A 20,525-nucleotide genomic window follows, 5' to 3' on the forward strand; every position below is an offset into this window, starting at 1 on the left:
CGGAACCAGTGCGGTACTGCGCTGGCGGGGCCCAATATGCTGCTGCGTCCAGCTATTCCGACGACGCAGCTGTACGTGTCCAGGCTGCACCATTCCACGAAGGTTGAGGAGGTCGTGGAATATCTGCGCGTGAAGACCAGCTGGACCTTGAGGGTCGTGAGGTTGGAATCGCGTCACAACACAAATTTTAACTCGTTCGTGGTGCGTGTTCCGACACAAGGTCTCGAGAAGGTCCTCAAGGAAGATTTTTGGCCGAAGGGTGTTATGTACCGCCGGTTTCGTGGCCGGCTACATGACACCAGTCAGCGTAACACGACGCCGACACATCGTGTGCATTAGTTTTAAGAATATTTGTTATGTATTTATAGTATGTTTAAGTTTTTATAGATATAGTATTGTATATATATATTGATATGGTGAATTTTTATGTATTAGTTTATAAGTATTGTAATGTACGATATATGTGTATTTGTATTTTTATGGGCCCTAGTTGCCTGAAATAAAGGAATAAATAAATAAAAAAAAAATTATGCTGGGTATAAAAAGTGTTGGGTGTTGCTCGTAGAATTGGTATCTTTTTTAACGCTACTTTTGTTCGTGCTATTTTTATTTGGAACACTTATCATGTAAATGACCTACAATTTAATGGTAACTATTAAATCAAAACGTAAAAATAACAGAAAGTTTTATTCACAATGGAGTCATAAATTACGTTGGAGATTTTCACAAAACTAGCTTTCGCCTTTTCGGTTGAACGAACAAATCGACAAAGGGCGGACAGTAAAAAATCGCAACAATTTCTCTTGAAAACATTTAGAAATACAGGCACGATAATTCTAGACATTTCTATCTATCATGTTGTAACTCTGGTTATACTAAAATGAAAATATGTGTTGGAGATAAAAAGCGTTTAATTGCAATCGAGAGTGCACGCGCATGCGCGCATGGAGCTGGGTTTGTGGGCCACTCGCGCGCAGCAGTCGACCGGCACGCCCATTGTGCGGTGCCATTGTGTAATAAATAATTGCATGTAGGTGCGTGTACCTACTTTGTACAAATTTGTACCTCTATTACTCTGTCACACTTTATAGGGAACACGGCAACTAGGTTTCTTTTTGTGAATTGGAAAGTAATTTATGAATGGGTTAATCGGGAACGCGATGGGTGGTAAATTGAATATGGACAATTAATAGTGGTCCAACGGAGTTACAAAATGAAAAGTACGTAATACGAGTACAATTTCAGGAACTCATCAAAATCAGAACATAGCGTTGCAAACTGCCCACATCGCGAAATCACCGATTTCAAGCAATTACTCTAATTAAACACGAAAACTGAGACGTTAGTTTCGTAATCCTAACAAAAAAATGAGGTTCTGGCATACTGAACTAGTTAACAACAATGACCGAATATTACAATGCAACTGATTATGACAGATAGCAAGAAATAACTCACATTTCTGACAAGCGACGTGTTCTAACTAAAAATGGGTTGAAACAATAAGAGGGACCCATTAGGGTGTAACAAAGAAGTGAAACCTGACCAATTTATCTCTGGGAACGAGGAAACGCTACTTTTCTTTTTCGTTGCTTAGTATGACTCATGAAAACCATATTATCTTGAGATTATCAAGGCAGAAGGTGAACTGCATTAGGGTTGCGCCAACAAGACGGTGTGTTTAACGTTTCAATGCCTAAATTCGTCATGAGGAAGGCCATAAGGACCTCATAATTGGCAATAAAAAAGGAGAATAATAATGACAACATATGATTGAAACTATACAGTAAAATATAACAAGAACAATATTTCGGCAACGGTTACAATGACAGCATGAGATCAATAATAAGTTCAAAGATACCAAGAAGTTACACAACGTTAAAAAATACAAATGAGAAATCCTCCAATTCCAAGCTGTCATTTACAAAAATAGAAAAATCCCCAAATAGAAAAAAAAACGAATTATAGAAAACAAAACTGCAAGCCCTATAGACAAGCGAGATAATGTATGCGCAGGAGTGAAAGCTCGCTGTGTCACCATCCGACGAGATTTTGATTGACTCCCCACACAATATGGCCGCGATCGCCGCTAATTATTTGTGGGTTCAGAGAAACTAACTTTTATTATAGGAAGTAAATTATGTGGTTGATGGATGTAGTGACAGTAGTTTTGTCATTACTACTTTGATTATTTAGTGGAAAGTCGGTATCAGAAATCGATTACAGTGGCTTTATGAAAACCAAACTGGCTTTAAGAACACAACATAAGCTCACATGTATGTGGGGTAAGTCAAATACATCCCACATTCCAGTAGTGGGTTGTTCTATGTTGCTTTCTGTGTACAGTACATACTCACTTACTGAGAACTCAAGATTGTTTGTATTGCTCTCAAAATTACCAAAGAGTGCTCTGGTTTTATCAACAAGAACGCTTCAACCTCTCCAGTCGTTATGTCTTTAGACATGACATGATGCATTCTTTCTTAGTCGCTTCCATTTGTACAAGTATATTTTTGATGCACCAAAAATACCAAATGAAGCTACCAAAAATACAAATTGAAGCCTCTCTAACCTCTCTCGTTTTTAGACCTTTTCGGATGACATGGTGCATTCCTTACAGTCTCTTAAATTTTAACAAGTAATTTTTTCGTGCACCACAAAAATGACGTTTCCAAAAATCTAAATTCTATCATCCCTAACCACAATACAAATAATCTCCATTTATCCCAAATCCAGACGTTGTATATTTGGTTTCTGCAACTGCGCAGTGCGCAGAACCACCAATACTTTGGCTGTAAACGTTGATATATTGCAAAACTGAATGCTCAAACGCAGATGCTTATTGTTCAGTACTACAGTATACTTGACCCACTTGATTTGCGTGTTATCTGTGCCTCAAGATTTATGCTACACTTTAAGTTGATGGGGATCTATGCGTCTGCTTTTAAATTACAGATTTATTAGTATGGAGTTGGTAGCTTGTTATTTATATGAGTTAGTAAAATTGTAAAGAGTACCTATCAATCAATAATATAATGTTTGATGAGGTAGCATGAGCGGGTATTAGTATTGGTTGCTTTGATGGTTTATCAATTAAATAATGCTTTAGTCACCATACGAACAATTCCTCAATTTCCAATTCAATATCTACTAAACCTATTATGGAGTTATATTCATAGTATTATACTATCTGCTTCGATACAATAGTTTATTGTCTGATAACCATTAGCTAATAAGAATTCATCGCTGACCATACATTACTGCACTGCATTGAATGGATTATCTTGTTGATTATTATGATAACAATGAGCTGATTCACTGCGTTTACTCAATTTCATTCACACTACGTTTTTGGCCTTTGAATGTGGAGCCTAAATTGTGTATTTAGAGAGACCTTCTCAAATATTCCATTGACACTTTTGAATATTAGTTCTTTCTCAACTGTTTTAGGGTCAACAAAAACAAAAACCCAAATTTAGAAAGTCCTCCTTTTTGGGAAGTCAGTTGATAAAAGCAGCTCATCGGTCATTTGCACACGCCAATACAAGAGGCTATAGAGACAGCTAAGTATTTAGACAAATTCAGAACTGGACCCTTCCCCACGGTTTAAAAAAGCAAAACCTACATAGCCTTTTGCTGTAAACTTATTAAAAGTATGTATAGAAAGACAACTGTTCAAACGCCTTCAGGCTCCAATAAAGCAACTACAAGTATAACCGCACAATTAATTAGGCGCAACGTCAAAACATTTGGCACGCGTCGACGGATGTTTATTACGAAGTTGCCATGTTTACGCGGTTCGCGTTCTGCGCAAATGTATGTCGTTCCTGTACGGTTACATATGTACATGTTATATGTAGTGATTTAAATATGCATGCGGTGCAGTAAATTGTGTTCAAAGATTGCTTGTAAATATAGGGTAACTGGGGTTCTGAAACTACTTCGTATTGTGTTGAAGACTTTCCAGAAAATGCATTTAAGTGGGTGGATTAGCGAAAACTTTATCAACTAAATAATAGTGCAGGTGAAGCCCTACTTAATCGTTAAAAAAAATATGGCAAAGGTTTTGATTTATCAATTAAAAATAAGCTTCTTTAGTACCGTGGTTTAAAATAGCGTCCACAAGTAGCGCTACTGTACGTCCAGTGTATCACCGATTTATAGCTGAATTTACTGTTTTATAATTGAAAAACATACAAAGTACAACAAAATTTGCATATTTCTCGCATTCATCAACTCTTCACACATAATAACGAGGAAAACCACATTAAACACACAGCATTCACCCAAACCTTAATGGTTTCCGAGAAATGATTTCGACCATTCGGACCATAATTTGGTTCCACGAAGGTTTTAAGTTTCAACTGCAGCAAGCCCACAGGAGCTCATCATTTGCTAATGACTACCAGTAATCGATTTCACGTAATACGTAGCGAGGCAAATGGGTGCAGCGATGCGCCAATTTCACAGCTTTTACGAGATCTTAATTACTCGGTCCGTGGTATTCGGTAATCTTAAACTGCTGGTCATTAATGGTTTGTGAGTTCTATTTATCTAACGATAATACTGCTTACTATGTAATGTATCTAGTCTATCAAAAAACATAGATATATATACCAGGCATTAAAACTAAGAATTTCCATTAAACATGAGGACCTCTGTAAAGGTTACCCTTTCAAGTATGAAGTTCATGATCTAAATGGTCAATTCGTTCAATAGGGTGACCCGCTCCGAACAAACACAATTCACAATAAGGCAAGTCTACCTGTACTTGACTTGCGATCCGTTTCTCCATACAAGGCGGGCTCGACTCGACTTCCTAGCCATTTCGCAAGGAAGCAACTGTGCCACTCGGCCGTTCATGCCACACTTAATACACAACTTTACCGTAACGAGATAAGTGTGAAAATTGCTTGTAAAGGACTATCGGGGAATATGAGTGTGTGCTGCGTTAGACAATGCCCATTTTTGGTAATAAACCGATTACGCCTATCGTTTCGTGGTAACTGATAATAAATGTACAGTAGCCGTTATACTTACTTAAGTTACTAAGTTGTAAATCGTACGGCTTTTACAAGTATCGTGTGTGCAATTACGATGTTGTGTTTCGGATGGCACGTTAAACTGTAGGTCCCGGCTGTCATTGAACATCCTTGGCAGTCGTTACGGGTAGTCAGAAGCCAGTAAGTCTGACACCAGTCTAACCAAGGGGTATCGGGTTGCCCGGGTAACTGGGTTGAGGAGGTCAGATAGGCAGTCGCTTCTTGTAAAGCACTGGTACTCAGCTGAATCCGGTTAGACTAGAAGCCGACCCCAACATGATTGGGAAAAGGCTCGGAGGATGGTGTGTGCAATTAGACAATTATGGCGTAAATAATATTTATGTTAGTTGAATAGTGAGATAACAGTAGCAATAGTTACATGAATTTCAAAACGTTACGGGTGTTATATTTTAACACGACTGATCTAACTTCTAAAGTTATTAGATTCGCGATTGGTGAACTAACAATTGCGCAAAACACGTGTTAATGTTTATAGATAAGTTTTATTAGCTATTGGCCACACATGAGCGAACTAACTACGCTATTAATAGCTTAATTCTTATTGGCAAATAAAACATCTTATTTATCTTTTTGGTTATGTAACATTTCAGTCAGTCAGTATGACACTCGGACTCAGGTGAAAAGCCTTCAGAAAATAAAGTAAGGTTTCTACATTCAGAGAGACAGAAGAGAGAAGTCAACTTTAGAACTACCACGGAATAGAATATTGACTTCCAAAATTGTTAAATAAAATTTTGGATTTAGGAATATACTATTATTAATTTTATTAAATAGGTACCCAAGCTTATAACGCTGATCATGCAAGGATACAAATTAACCTCCCACGTTAAAATTTTCTCTTCGTCCGAGCCAACGGAGCGCTAACGTCACATCGCCGATATCTAAACTCAAACGAGCGTAAAGCGCTTTCGATCGAAAGCTCTGCGCTTGCGCACCGACCGGTGAAAACTAGGGACGTGCGTAGAAAAGTATCGAAAGCCTGGATAGTGAGTTTAAGTGTATTTTGATGTTCATGTTTGTAGATAATTGTGGAGGTAATGAGAGGAAATTAGATGATTTCTAAAGTGTGAGGTTAGTGAGAAAATGTGGGATAGTTGTGGATGGTATAAAGAGATATCAAGATTGATAGGATAGATCTTGATCGAATAGATATGCTAAACGTTAGGGCAGTCAATCAAGGGACTGAGTTTATTTACAAACTAAGAAATTTCAATTTCTTAGTTGTGAAGTCCTTATGAAAACTTTGTGAACTACTACAATACTTAGCAAAAATAGTTTTGCAATGTAAACACGGATTAAAGTACCACTTACATAACATAACCTGCAATTTCACGCGACAAAAACAAAACACAACGCGATATTACGTAAATAAAACAAAAGAAAAGTGAAATCTTATTTGTCAGCGAAGAAAATGTTTGTAAGTCACATTAATTTAATGCGCTGTTACACACGATTTCCCGACTGCGCCTGAGTCTATGTAATTGATAACTTTCCTTAACCCGAGCGGTGGAACAAGGCGATTATGATTATCGAGCAATAGATCGATTAGAACGATGGATGAATGATTTTAGAAGGGGTTTTAAAGTTTTTGTTTGTGACGATTTTGCAATCGGAGTTGTAATTAATTGCAATCGGACTTGTAAAAAATATGTAGTTGCTTTTGTTTGCTGAAACTTTAGATTAAACGATCTGCCTCTGATTTTCCTAACAACTATTTGTTTTGAAACAACAATGAATGATAAAAAGAGTCGACTAATGACTTTAAGTACCTACCTACTGCGGGCTTTGCAATCAAATATTGAAAATGGTCACAACTTTGTTTTATATGCCGGCAATAATGTTCTTTAACGATAAGTGCTATTGTGCCATTTCAGCAGTTACACTACTGCTATCCAGATCCTACATTCCTACATCCCGGAACCCATTATTCCTAGATAAAACTAAGTATACAAATTACACGAGTTACCTGAAGCACTTCTAATGGTGGTTATCATATCCTAACTACTAGGTACAGCTACATAGTCCAGGGTAACGACCCTGGAGCAACTAAATGATAGCATATGAGGCTCTAAGCTCATCAGAGGCTTCTAAGCTGGAATCAAACCGGTTTCAGTTGCAATGTAGCTTTGAGTATTTATTTGTTGCAGAGCACCGTTAAGACATAGCATTGAAGGATCAAGAGTGTAAGGACGTTTTTTTATGAAATGTGCCGAAAATTCTGGTCAGTCATACCTTTAGTTTGCATTGCCCTGAGCAGCTTATTTAATACCTATTAAAATACATATATGGCACAACACACAATGTAGCTCAAATGTCTTAAATAAAACGAAAAGCACCACTTTTAACTGGTTTTTACTTTTTAATTTTATGTGACTTACATTGATGGAAACATATGACACTGAATATTTCCATCGAGCGGCATTAAAGCAGCAATAGTTAATCTTATTAATACTCATGTGCGTCTATCTGCGCTCTACTAATATGTTGCGTTAAATGGAACCAATCAAGAAAGTCATTAAAATTGGAGATTAGCCGGACCACATGTGATATTGAAATACTGTTATACCATCGCCGCTGGTTTCAGATATAAATAAACTTATAGTAGGTTCTACTTGTCTAATATAGAGTAAGTTTAGAAACAAACAAAGACGAACTTAACGAACTTAAGACAGAAAACAAGCATTCTTTATCATTTTAAAATCTTGATTGCCTACCATAATTTTATTATAAAATATTGATTAACATAACCACTGGTATAAACTTGAAAAGTCAAAAAACAGGACGAAAAAATCGATAAACATTGATATTTATACCTAAAAATTTCATAACAAGCTTAGGAACTAAAAAATAAACTATGGGTAACGACCCGAATCAATAACAAGAAAGATTTAAAATTATAATCAGTGGGAACTAGTTACATTTGCATCAAATAACACACGTTATGTAATACGTATTTTTTTTGCGAATTTATAATCAGAATTAATTTTGGTATGATTAGTATTGTAAGCAGTGAATTCGATGTTTTTTCGTATTTGCAAGGTGCAGGTGGTGAAAGAACTTGTTTAGAAATGGAAATGTAAGGTCATGTGTCAATGAATCCTATCTTATATGATACTAAAATGTTTATTACTCTTTCATGTTAAAACTTCGATAAATAAATAAATAGAAACTTCAATAAAAGATTACAGTTATATAGATTGAATTGAATATGATATATTTTTACTGCAGTATCTAAAGGTAAACTTTTACACTGAACAGTGTAATTCTCATCATCACCGGCAGCCTACCCTTTGCCCAAATCTATGGGGGCTGGCCTCTAGTCTAACCAGATGCAGCTGAGTACCAGTTCTTTTTCAGTTAGTTACCCGGACAACCCAATACCTCTTGAAACAGTTTATACTGATTATAAGATATTCTACTATTTACCTTTACAAAACTCATCGCCGACCTTGATAGCAACAGATGGCACAAACCTCATTATAATACATAATTATTTAATTAATTAATTGCCCACACATGTGTACCTGTCTAATAACTCATTGTGACGAAAGTAGTGCAAGTGTTACTTCATATTTGTGTTACATTTGTTTTTATTGTGATTCAGTCTGGTAGGTACGCTGTCTAATTGAGTATAGTAGTGTTAGCAAGTAGGAGCAAGTGCTAATTGCAGGTGTAAGATATTGAGTTTAATATGAGAATACGTGGAAAGAAAAAACAAGTTTTTTGATACACTTCACAGTATGCAAAATGATCTAACTACATAAGTAATAACGTTTTCTGTAACCTGCAGTTTTCATGTTCAAAAGCTAATTCAGGTTTTGCTTACTCAGTGGCGCCATCTGTATATTTATAAGTGCACTTTTTACACAATGTGTGTTCTAAAGCTAGGGTATCATTTTCTGTTTGCATTGCCTATATGAGTTCTATCGTAAACGTCGTACATGCCGAGTTGCTTAGGTGATCTTCACACTGCCCCGCATCACGCTGCATCTTGCGTGTCGACGCACCGACGCGCGTTCCTGCGGGAGTGCAGATCTGCATCATCGTGCGGGTTTTTCGCGCACTCACGCGCGTAGGTGCGTTCAGTAGATTCACGCACGGCGGCTCCCATCGAGTTCCATTTTCAAATATACATGTCACGCCCATTCAAAATCACGCGCGGCACTGCGGGATTCAGTGTGCCATACCTTGCATCTCGCCCCGCACCTACGCGCGGGGGTGCATGTTTCTCCGCGTGTATGCGCGTGATCCGCATGAACGCGCGTGGATGCATTTTCAGTGTGTTGGACTATGCGTGTTTTACACACAAACGGAGATATTTACAAGCAACGGAAAAAAAACGCATCCACGCGCTACGCTGCATCATGCGGGGCAGTGTGATAATCGCCTTAGATAAAGAATTGAACTATCCGCCCTTTGACATATTCTGCTACACACTCAAAAATAGTTGACACTGTTTCCCGCGTTTTTATATCATTCGCATTCCGCGTAAACCACTTGTATTTGGATAAAACATAGCCTATGTCACCCGAGGATAGTGTAGCTTCCCAACAGTGAAATGTATTTCTAAATCAGTAGCATTTTACCCGGATGCTTTCAGTATGGCCTATGTCACCCGGGCATACTGCAGCTTTCCATCAGTGAGTTATTTTTTTAAATTACATAGTATTATTTGTCCACTTTACAATAATTGTTTGGACAGACCTTTGTCGCACCCTAGTGTTGATGTGTACTACACACACATTACATATTCTCTCTCACATAAAAAATATATTAACTCAACAATTGTTCTGACAGACTGACCTGTGTCGCACCCTGGTGTTGATGTGTCGCACCTCGCGGCCGCCGCTGCTCTCGCCGTCGCTGCCCGAGCCCGGCACCTCCATCGTGTGTGTCGATATTGATTTGCTTACCTACGGAAAAAAGGAAAAATATTGAGCATTAGTTGTGATTAATATACGTGCTGGTCTCCACGGTTCTATTTATAGCATGAGGGAACTACTTCCCCACCAGGAAAAACATAGCCTATAACAAAAATCTAGATAGCTAGATTTAGCTAGCTCTAGCTAGATTTTTGTTGCTAACATTCTATCTATGTTGTTTTGCTTACTACGGGCAGGCTATTGCTTGCATGAGACTAATGTCAAAATTCTCTAGTAAGAAAAACGACCGTGTCTGTGCCTTTAGGCAGTGATCTAAAATAGAACAAGTAGTCTTTTAGCTTTGCATATCGATATTTTCTATAAAACCATTTATCATATTTTTACATATTGCAAAAGGTAAAGAACCATGGTCATTATTAAAGTCACAGTCCACTTCGCTAGGTAACTACTAAGTACATAACTAAAATATTCAACAATAATTCAATTTCAACTCACGGGTGGAATGTATTTTCTGACAGCGGCAGCCAACTCATCAATGGTCTTCTCCTTCTTCGCCGTCTCTAAGCCAAAAAACTTATTCTTCGCTGCTTGATTCAACGCAGATATCTTTAACACTGGCGGTGGCACTTCTTGCGGAGGCGGGGGCACTTTATCCGCAGGCCTTCTCAACTTGCCCAATTGAATAGGCTCATCTAGTTTCTTAACAAATCTACGGTATCTGGTCTGATCTTCTTCTTGTTTGGCCTCTACGGAAGGTTTTCGTCCAAGTTTGGCCAGCATTGGGATTTTAACGTCTGGGTTTTTCGCTTGTGTGAGACGTTCTTTCAACTCATTAGCTCCTGGTAGCTTGATTTTGCAGGAGAACGGTTCGGGGTGTCTTGGTATGTCCGACTCGGTTCGTGAAGCCTTGAGCTTGTTGGGTTTGCGTTGGAACCTCCTGGGTTTAGGGTCTGGGAGTTCGTCGGAGCTGTCTGAGGAGGAACAGCTTTTTTCTGATGATGATACGCTTGAGGCTGATACTGAATCTTCATCTGAGGAACTGTCGATTCCCTCGTCTTTCAGGCCCTTTAATAAGAACAAAGCAAAACAGAATTATTTATATGAATGAACTTCTTAAACCAAGTCTAGGTTAAGGCATATAAGAAGCGTAACTTAATGGCATATGTGATATATTAGACTTCTATGTATCAGTACTATTCAACACCAACAAAGGCTTATAATCAATTTCCTCAATGCAACATTGAATAAATTGTAATTCACAATAACTTGGCCTAGAAATCGGACGTCCTACACATAGGTAATGATTCAAGCTAATGATCAATCATATCGCGACCTCTAACAAACATTGGCACCAATTACCTATAAATTACATTGAAAGCATATAGGCCTTTATGCACATTATATGAACGTATAGGCCAGAATAGTAAACGACGCATACCACATACGTTGCTCATTACATTTACTACAAAGCTATTTTTATGACAAGTATTGCTAATAGTATGATCTATTTTTATACACGTCAATATTGGTCAGGGCTCAATAGTTTTCTGTTGTGATTTAAATTGCTTTAGAATTAGAACAAGTGTATCTTCTCTAATGTAAAGATATAAAACAATATAATTGTTAAGCTAGTAATTGAATTATGTTTTCCGTTCTCCCAAAAGGATCCAAAAACTCTCAAAAATAAGTGAAATATAATTTGCCTACAAAAGTTTACAATTATGATCAGGCAAACCTTTTGAAGATAATATTGATTTATATTTTCTGATGAAACTTGATATCTTTCATGGTCCAAAAGATCATTAAGGAAAAAAGACATGCAAAATAAAAATAAAACTCATTATACTAACTGTACAAACCTCTGAGCTTTCACCCTTGGCCAAGGTCTTCGGTCTTGGAGGGACCACAGTGGACCCTGACTTCAGAATACCCCTGACTTCAGGAGTTATCATCCTTTGGGCTCGTTCCGACGGAGAATCGTCGTCCAAGTCTGAAACATATGGTTTTACTTACAAACTGTACATAATAAAATATATGCTCCCGTATATCGAGTGTGTCAAACTTAATCACGTTAAATTCTATCACTTAGACTTTTTGTTATTATATATTGAATTGTTAAAAAAATAATCTAATCCACTCAAAGGTTCAGCCACAGGAATCATTTTTCGTTTCATAATTTACAACATCATGTGTAAAGCAGTGTTTTGAGCTGGTTCCAGCTCTCAGTTTTCAAGGGAAAATATCGTGGTTTGTTCTGACTGACTCAATAATGCGCACTTTTCATTTTTCGTCGAAAATGCATTTTTTCATTTGTGCAATCGGTGTATGTAAGCCATTATATTAAAGTATTGAATTTAATGTGATTAGGTTTTACACACTTTGTATACAAAGCTCCCTTTAAGTAGCAACCAGTCATATAGTTGATTAGTGAAGCCCAAAGATTCTAGACGTACATCGCAGACTTGCAAATTACACTTTATGGTTATAGCAATAAGGTCTCATTTGAAGGGTTGAACATTTCACGCTTTACTACGATTTGTAACATTCGTACTATAGTGTAAAATCGTCAACGTACAATAACCTCTTTGTTCTTTTATTTTTTATTAATCTTGAAGTGCGTCCAATACATCAGAAAGAAACGTGATTTTTAGCGTAAAATTATTTGAAAAGAACAACAGTGTAACATTTTTGTAACCTAATACAAAAACGAAAATAAATCGTATCTATCCCGTCCCGTCCCCGCCCACGTGTCTTTGAGGCGTCCTTACGAAGCGACCTCATGGATTTTGACAGATCTCCATGACTAGTTGGCGTAACTCACATCATATAAACAATATTCGTGCAAAATCCAGACTAATACTAACTGGATTATTTTGATCAAAATTTTTAGTCTGTGATGTTATAAAAGTCTTGTAAAGTTAAATAAAATAATGTCAATAATTGGGGAGGTGATTATTGGGTACACTCAGCAGCATGCGCTCAGTGTAACTGTTACTCAAGCATCGTTACGTTTGTCTGACAAATAATTCTGCAACAACATCAGTCATAATAAAACATACCAAAATAACTCGACCAAACAACAGTTGTATTAAATCAAACTACACAACACCAACTCTGTATTCAACCTAAAATGTTAAAAATAGTCATTAATACAGAACGTGCCAAAATCGTGCAAAGTTAACCAGCATGCACAATACGACAGCTAACGACTATAAATATCGGTGTGAGTATTAGTACCAATCGAACCCATTGAAGCAGGACTTCAAGCAAACGACAAAATCAAACTCAAATAAATGAACAAATCAGACCTAAGCTCCTAAACTTGGCGTTCTGCCTCATTATATACTCTAAAGAGGTGTTCTTGGCGCTGGCCGAACGGAACAGCTCCATTTTCAATTGAAAATCATTATTACGCGGCACGTCGTCGTGCGTGAGGGACTTGGTGAGGCGCTCGTTCTGCTGCAGCGCCTCCTGCAGCACGCGCCCGCACACCGGCATGGTGCGCAGCCGCGTCGAGCGGCCGCGCTCCTCGCGAGGCCGGGCTGCCCCGCTCGGCGGCGGCTTGTGCGTCAGCTTCGAGTTAAACATCTTCATCTTCTCCGACAGCGACATCTTCGCCGGATCGTCTTCGTCTAACTTAGCTGCCACCGGTGAGTGTGTGCGTATTTACATAACATTGTGCAGTTGTGTGTTTACGATAGAGCCCGGGACATACACATAGTAGAGTAGTCGAGGACATGCAAAAGAAACAAAAGCCGACGATACATAAGACAAGAAGCGGATCTCTTGAATGTAATGCAAAATTTGACATGCCTTTGAACGTAACTTCTGTTTGATTGCTTTAAAAATTAAATGTTGCAAATTAAACGAACGGAACAAAACTCAAAGTTCAATATCTATTGGCATTGTATTAACTACAGTAATAATATAATAGTTAGAGACTTACCATCTTCGTCCCTGTCTAGCACGTTGGCAGCGCTCTTGGACTGGGGGAGCGGGAGGGCGGGTTGTTCGGCGGGCTCGCTCGCCGTCACGTCGGCTGCCGGGAACGATATGGGCTGACTCTTAAACCTGTCCGCCACTGAAGGTCCCTCCTTCAACTTGGAGCGACTGTGACGGAGCAGAGGTTTCGGGGTTCCTGGAATTAATATTGCATATATTTACTAAAGGGTACAGTTATAAATATACAACAACATGACTCACGGAGTTTGGAATCATCTAGATGTATTGGCTTCTATTAGACGGATCTATAAATGTTTTACTGATATCCATTGCACACGTTCTGAGGTTATGAATTACTACGAATTATATGAGGTTTACTTTAGAAAACATCTGTGTGTCAATAAAGGTTGACCGAAAATAAATATTACCTTTAGCCTGTTGCTGCAGCTGTTGCCACATGCTGGCGCGAGCGACCACACTGTTGCTTTTGACGAGCCCCAGTGCGAAGCCAGTGGGTTCCCTCCCCTCGTCATCGCTCCCTGCTTCCTCGGGGCTCCTGGGAGCCTCGGTCTCAGTGGACTTCCTCTCACGGTCCATGGTGAGAAGACCACGTTCGATAGACGAAGGAGACCACTCGTTACTACTGCTGTTGGTCGCGTGATTCTCCCTTATTTCTTGGCTCTCGATCAAGCCGAGCTCTTCACCTGAAATGTTCACAAACATTTATTTAAACAGAGGAAATACCGAGCTCGAATACCGAGAGCAAGTGGACATCGAAAGTTTGCAAAGTGTACCTGTTTGAATACTTTTCACTAGTTCAATGTCAACACCGAATTCCGTAAAAAACGACACAAATCGCTTAATAACCGATTAATCTACCTTCAAGTAATGCAATGACGTTTGACAAAGAACACGTGCATTACATTGACCCAAATAAGTGGGCCGAGAGACATCTGCAAGGTTATACTGTGTTTATTTTCAAAACCGACCTAATACGAATAGCGGCGCATTCGGTAAATCTAATTTTACCAAACAGAACGTAAACAAACCGCAAGTTAACGCCGGCCGCGTCCGACACAACTGATCGCTTTCACATGCTTACTTTATGACATTGACAGTTGTGACTGAGAAACGCACTAAATAAGCCTAACGATGTTTTACATGACAGCTCTCTGCACACCCGTTACGATAAAAATAAGTTTACGAGTTTATTAAACTGACCAAATGCCCAACATCATTAGTGAAATTCAGAGAAACACTCACCAGAATGTGGTCCGGAGTCCCTGGAGGAAGCGCGGTTGTACACTCCGCTATCACAAGACACATTCAAACTCCAGTTGTCAGCCTCAGCCTGCTGACGCTCGTCTTCATCCAGAGCGCGGCAGTCCTCGTCCAGCGCAACACGGACTTTGTTCACTTCTTGCTCGATATCATCCAACGTTGACTGTTTCCTTTCAGCGTCCGCAGCGATGTTTTCAAAGTCTAGAAATGTGGCTTCGCCGTAGCTGTCGTCCTTGGTACTACCACCGTCAGAGAAGCAGTTCCCCGCCGTCGGGGACTTAGCACTGAACGAGCTCACGCCGTACGGTGGCGAATCCAAAGCTTGCGCGAAGTCTGCGAAGGGATCTCGTTCGGGTTCCCCCGGTAGGGGATATGAGCCCCTAGTAGAGGGAGCAACACCGGACTCGACGGGTCGGCTCGGAAAACTACAGCCCGCGGGGCCGAACGCTTGGAAACGCGCTTGGCCCGGCTCCAAACTGCGAAATGAGAAAAGAAACGTTTTAAAGTAGAACACACCCGTACATAAGAGAGAGACGGTTGCTGTTTCAGCTCAGCTTCATAAATTTCGATGAATTATGGCGTGAGTGATTGGATCGGCGTCGCCGATCTATCGTTTTAGGGAAGTTTGACACCATCGGCAATATAATCTAAATATAAATGTCTGTTCTCGAATTGAATGTTATCGATCAAGCATCGATCGTTTTACTGTCAATGGGCTAAATCGTGTAACATACTATGGTCATTGCCTCCTATGAGTTGTTTGTAATAGTTTTTCTCAATAGTACTACAATATTTACTTTGATATTTAACATATGGTATCCATTTAGTTTTCTTCATAGAATAAATCGGGAAAATGTGGAACAGATTTCGTAATAGGAGTGAGCTGAAAAATTCTATAATAGTGCAGTTTAAAATGGAGATCACATCGCACGATAGCTGCATTTCAATGGATCGCATTAAGGGCGGTGGAGCCAGGCGCACAGCCGGGGCGGTCATAAAACTCTTGATGCGTGCTTTGAAGCACAACAGAGCCAGAAATAGTGCTTGACCCACTAACGACTGGAGCGCTTATTTCCGTCATCAAGACACCGGCCGCACGGCGAATGTTACAGCACCATGTCGAACCGATGCTAATTACAATGAGTTAATGTAATTGGAAGGAAATCAATTTAACTTGATTGAAATAATGGTAGATGCGATGCAACAGATGATGAAGGCAATCAGTTCGCAGCTACTGAAGGCATATTTGGATTTATTCTTATTATAGTACTGGGAGACAACGCCAAGTCGCGAAGATGAATAATGCGGTAGCATTTGTTAAGTAGGTAATGCCAACGCTATAAAAAGATGTTTTGTCAACAACAATCAAGGAAACATATAACATGAGCTATGTTCACTCCATCATTACAATAGATTTAAATAACAAAGAGGAATTTTCATGGGAGTCGCTCAGAAGACGTTTCCTTTCAAATATCCTCTAAATGTTTATTAAGTGTGAAGGATGTTGAAACTATGTATATTATTTGACACAAAAGCACTGCAGAACACTATTAGTTAGTTCTTGTATTTATTAATGTTATTTATGATTCCATCCAAAGCTATACACACAAGTTTTTTTATCCAATGATTGCACAAATAAACGAAAGAAGGTAATATAAGCCAAAAATGCTTAGGAAGACCTAGAATTTAAGTGTAGGTAGAAACGATCTATCCATTGTTACTAATGGTTATGTAAAGGATTACTTACAAATCTTTGAGCGGACAATCCCAAATTAAACGATGCATTGCTTTCGAAAAATTCGAGCACAGGAAGTTAAAGAACGAATAGAATTTGCAAACAATTTCACGTATCTTCACGTCCAAATTTAATTCTTACGATGTTTTCCGATCACGAACCAAACAGTAAACTGAGACTGTGTAGATGATGTCAGAAAAACGAAAAACACGAAATTAACACAACGTTTATGTAAGGTTCTCATAAAGTGGTTAATTACGAATACCTCGTCTAGAATTCTCATTAGAGCTAAAAGATTAACCTTCAAAGGCTTGAACTCAATCAATAGAGAAACTTGAAGCGTGCAGATTTGTTTGAATTTAAATTAAGTTCCTACTTTGAATATAAGCTTCGGTAAAGCTGCCCTTGACACAATCCCCAGTCTGAGCTTTCAAACACAAGTTTTTTTCATTGAAGGAAATTTTACGCTGCTAGTCTCGATTTACTAGGTATTATATTAGCCTAGCGTTATAATAAATGTATTACTTTGAATAGAAAAGGAAATGATAATGCAAACATGAACAAGAAAATAACAACATTTGGATGACTAACTAACCATCTGGACAGCGAAACGTATAGTGTTAGGAACAAAACATTCGCTGAACAGCCCACGTGTGGCGTGGGCCGCTCACCCATCAAAATAATGGCGTCGGGCCAACTTTTAGATTCGGACACCGGCCGCAGCACAATCACCTTTGCAAAGAAAGTCATTTTTAAGGATGCCAGTTCATTATAAAAGAAAGACATACCATTATAAACAAAAAAATAACATTCATTATCACTAATACATCATGAAGATGAATGGCAGAGCCATAGTATATCGGAGGATATTACAAATACGATAATACACAAACAATGAAATGTTAGTGCACGTTGCGGTGTGTGGGACGAACACACCGCAACGACTTTCACCGAACTCGACAGATGCAATGACTTTGAATACAGTGATCTAAATACATTTGGTATTTAAAAACTACTTAGCTGTAAAATATTTAGAGTGTTACCTGGATGTTATCGACCGCATCTCGTCCACAGTGATGGGTTGAGTCTTGTAACGTTCTTTATCTCGAGTTTTGGCTCTTGAAGTAGAGGGCTGATCTTTAGGAGACAAGTCCTTGGTCAGGGCTTGTTCCATGGACTTTATTCTAGAAGCGATTGATGGAAACGATTTAGGTTTTTCGTCTGCAGTTCCGTTGTCAAGCGTGTGATTCCAGGGTTCACGAAATCCGTTTTCACAGTTCTCATCAACCTTTAACCGACGGTTGTTCAGTATAGATAGTAATTCATCGTTCACATCACACGCGAGGCTCTTTGAGCGAGGATTTGTCTTCGGTCGAAGATTCCTCCGGCGGAGCACTGCACTCGGATAACTCTCTTCCGGGTTGGGCGCGGGCGCGAGATTCAAGACTCGTCGCGGTCCAGCCGCCGACAAGTCGTTCGCGTCGCAACTGAAATTCGTCACACTAATAATGTTCGCATCGTTGTCCGCGCAAAAAGAGAGTCGTGGGCGCGGCGATTGGCTGCGTTCCCTAGTCAAACTCGAACCTCTCTGCTTCAAAATAGGTCTAACAGCTGCTTCACATTCCGATCCTGAATGGTCAGAAGTCCTGGAGCGTAGGAGTGAAGGCCTTCGGGAGCTTCGGTCGTCTTCGCTCAAATCGAAACTAGAAGCATGTCCCTCGTCTCCAGACAACTTTTTTGACGACTTAAGGATCGGTTTTTTAGGCAGGTCGAAGTCGAAATCATCAAATTCGGTCGATTTTTTCTTAAGTATGGGTTTGGGGGTATCGGATAGGACAACATCTGGGCATGGTCGTTCCTCTGAGAAACTCTTTTTCTTTAGGATAGGTCTTACAATTTCTTTGTCGTCCTCCACTATTTCCGCACCACCCGCTGCTGCTAACAACACAGCTTGAGCAATAGATACATGCGATGATGCAGTGCTGCTACTAGAACTAGAATTGGATTTTCGTTTTAATATTCCATGGGGTTCAGGTGAGCTTTGAGACAAGTCGTCAGTATGATGTTCTTCTTCTCTGCTCATTTTCCTTTTAAGTATCCCTTGTATTTGACCATCTGGCGATCTGTTCCTTACAACATCCTCCAATGAAGATCTCCGATTCTTCAGTATAGACTTGTTAGTTTCTAAAGAACCATCTTCTGCGAAGGATACTTCTGGACTGCAGGACCTCCTCCGAGCTACTTGGGACTCGTCTAGGCTTCGGCGTTTCTTTAAAATACCTTGTCGTTGGCGACTGTCGGATCGACCATTTCTTGGTTCAACAACGCTGGGCGAAAACGTTACTGGCGGAGATGCTATAGCTTGGTTAGTAGTGTTAGATGCAGCACTGTCTTCGTGAATAGATTTGCGTTTTAAGATAGACACAGGCGTATGACTACAGGACGTTGACGAAGTATCAAGACGGCGACTTTGACTAGACGTATCGTTATTGAGATCAGAAAACATTGCACTCTGCTTTTCAAAATCAATCAGTCTCTGAGCTGCCGTGTCTATATCTCTTAACCTTTCTGTTACTCCTCTGTTATGTACTGGCCTTTCGCTAAGTAAACCATAATTATATGCGTGATTGGTATGTTTTAGTTCGGATTTCGGTGCGAATATGGAGTCAAAACGAGGCTCAGATGTGTCTAAATTTATCTTATTACTAGTTAAGTTATTCGACAATTTGTTAACCCTATCTAATGTCTGTTTAGTCAACGCAGCTAAGCTGTCCATCTCCTGGGAAAGTCTAGAACTATGAGGTCTAACAGTTTCGTGAAGCGTAGACATCTTCGTAATTTTAGAATTTTCTAGTCCACAAGCATTAACATTTGGTTCTTGATTTGCTCGGGAAGTACCATTCAGAAGATTTTTAGGAGAAACGTTTTTAGTTTCATTCGATTTTCTTGGAGAATTATTTTCTAAACTAGTCAGTCTTTTCTTTGAATAATGATATTTTTCGCTAAGACTTTCACTATCTTTTTGAGCTCGATGTCTTCGATCGATACGATTGTTTTCCGTATCACTCTTGGCTTTTTCTGGACTTTTGCGAGTTGTTCTACTTCTAGGTGTTTCAGCTTTTGATCTGCTTGATATTGTATCTCTAGTTAAGTCCTGCTTAACCGGTGAAGTGGATGTACGGTTATTTCTATCAGCGGATTTCTTGGAAAGAGGTATGCAACTGGGTTTGGAAACCGATTCGGGACTACGACGCCTGTCATAAGTCTTTGTAGGAGTGGAATTTGAAGGCGAAGACTTAAGTGGAGTCGATTTGATTCCGAAAGATAAATTTAAAGTAGTTTTAGGAGATACTTTGGAAGACGGCAGTGAGCTTTCAGTCTTGGGGTGTGGTGCTTCAAGGGGTCGGCGATTTCTTGGTTTTGCAACGTTTCCTGCAACAAAGATAGAATAATACATTATTTCTAAAACGTAACAATGTGATTATAAAGTACATAAAGTAATCACGGTCAACGAGTTTGGACGGAAGAGGAAGCTGTTGACCTGCACGTGTGTATTGTTCTACTGAGGTTCACTGACTGGTGCGCGAGCGTCGATTCGTGTGTCGTTTCGCGCGATATGGCGGG

The 20,525-nt window shown here is 39.3% G+C and overlaps 1 protein-coding gene across 8 annotated transcripts in view; it reads right to left on the reverse strand.

Moving 5' to 3' along the window:
* LOC124635134 (supervillin-like) overlaps positions 1–20,525 on the reverse strand; it is a 206,710-nt gene that overhangs the window by 78,137 nt on the left and 108,048 nt on the right. For 4 of the 8 annotated variants that reach the window (XM_047170930.1, XM_047170927.1, XM_047170928.1 and 1 more), the window contains 8 exons: positions 17,945–20,333; positions 15,149–15,642; positions 14,314–14,589; positions 13,890–14,081; positions 13,252–13,584; positions 11,794–11,933; positions 10,439–11,008; positions 9,864–9,973 (listed from right to left, as the gene is read on the reverse strand). In XM_047170930.1, coding sequence (XP_047026886.1) covers positions 9,864–9,973; positions 10,439–11,008; positions 11,794–11,933; positions 13,252–13,584; positions 13,890–14,081; positions 14,314–14,589; positions 15,149–15,642; positions 17,945–20,333 — 4,504 coding nt within the window. The remainder of the gene's footprint in view (positions 1–9,863; positions 9,974–10,438; positions 11,009–11,793; positions 11,934–13,251; positions 13,585–13,889; positions 14,082–14,313; positions 14,590–15,148; positions 15,643–17,944; positions 20,334–20,525) is intronic. The other 4 variants (XM_047170929.1, XM_047170934.1, XM_047170931.1 and 1 more) reach the window with 3 other exon arrangements.

Source organism: Helicoverpa zea, chromosome 12 (assembly GCF_022581195.2).
Source record: "Helicoverpa zea isolate HzStark_Cry1AcR chromosome 12, ilHelZeax1.1, whole genome shotgun sequence".
NCBI lineage: Eukaryota > Metazoa > Arthropoda > Insecta > Lepidoptera > Noctuidae > Helicoverpa > Helicoverpa zea.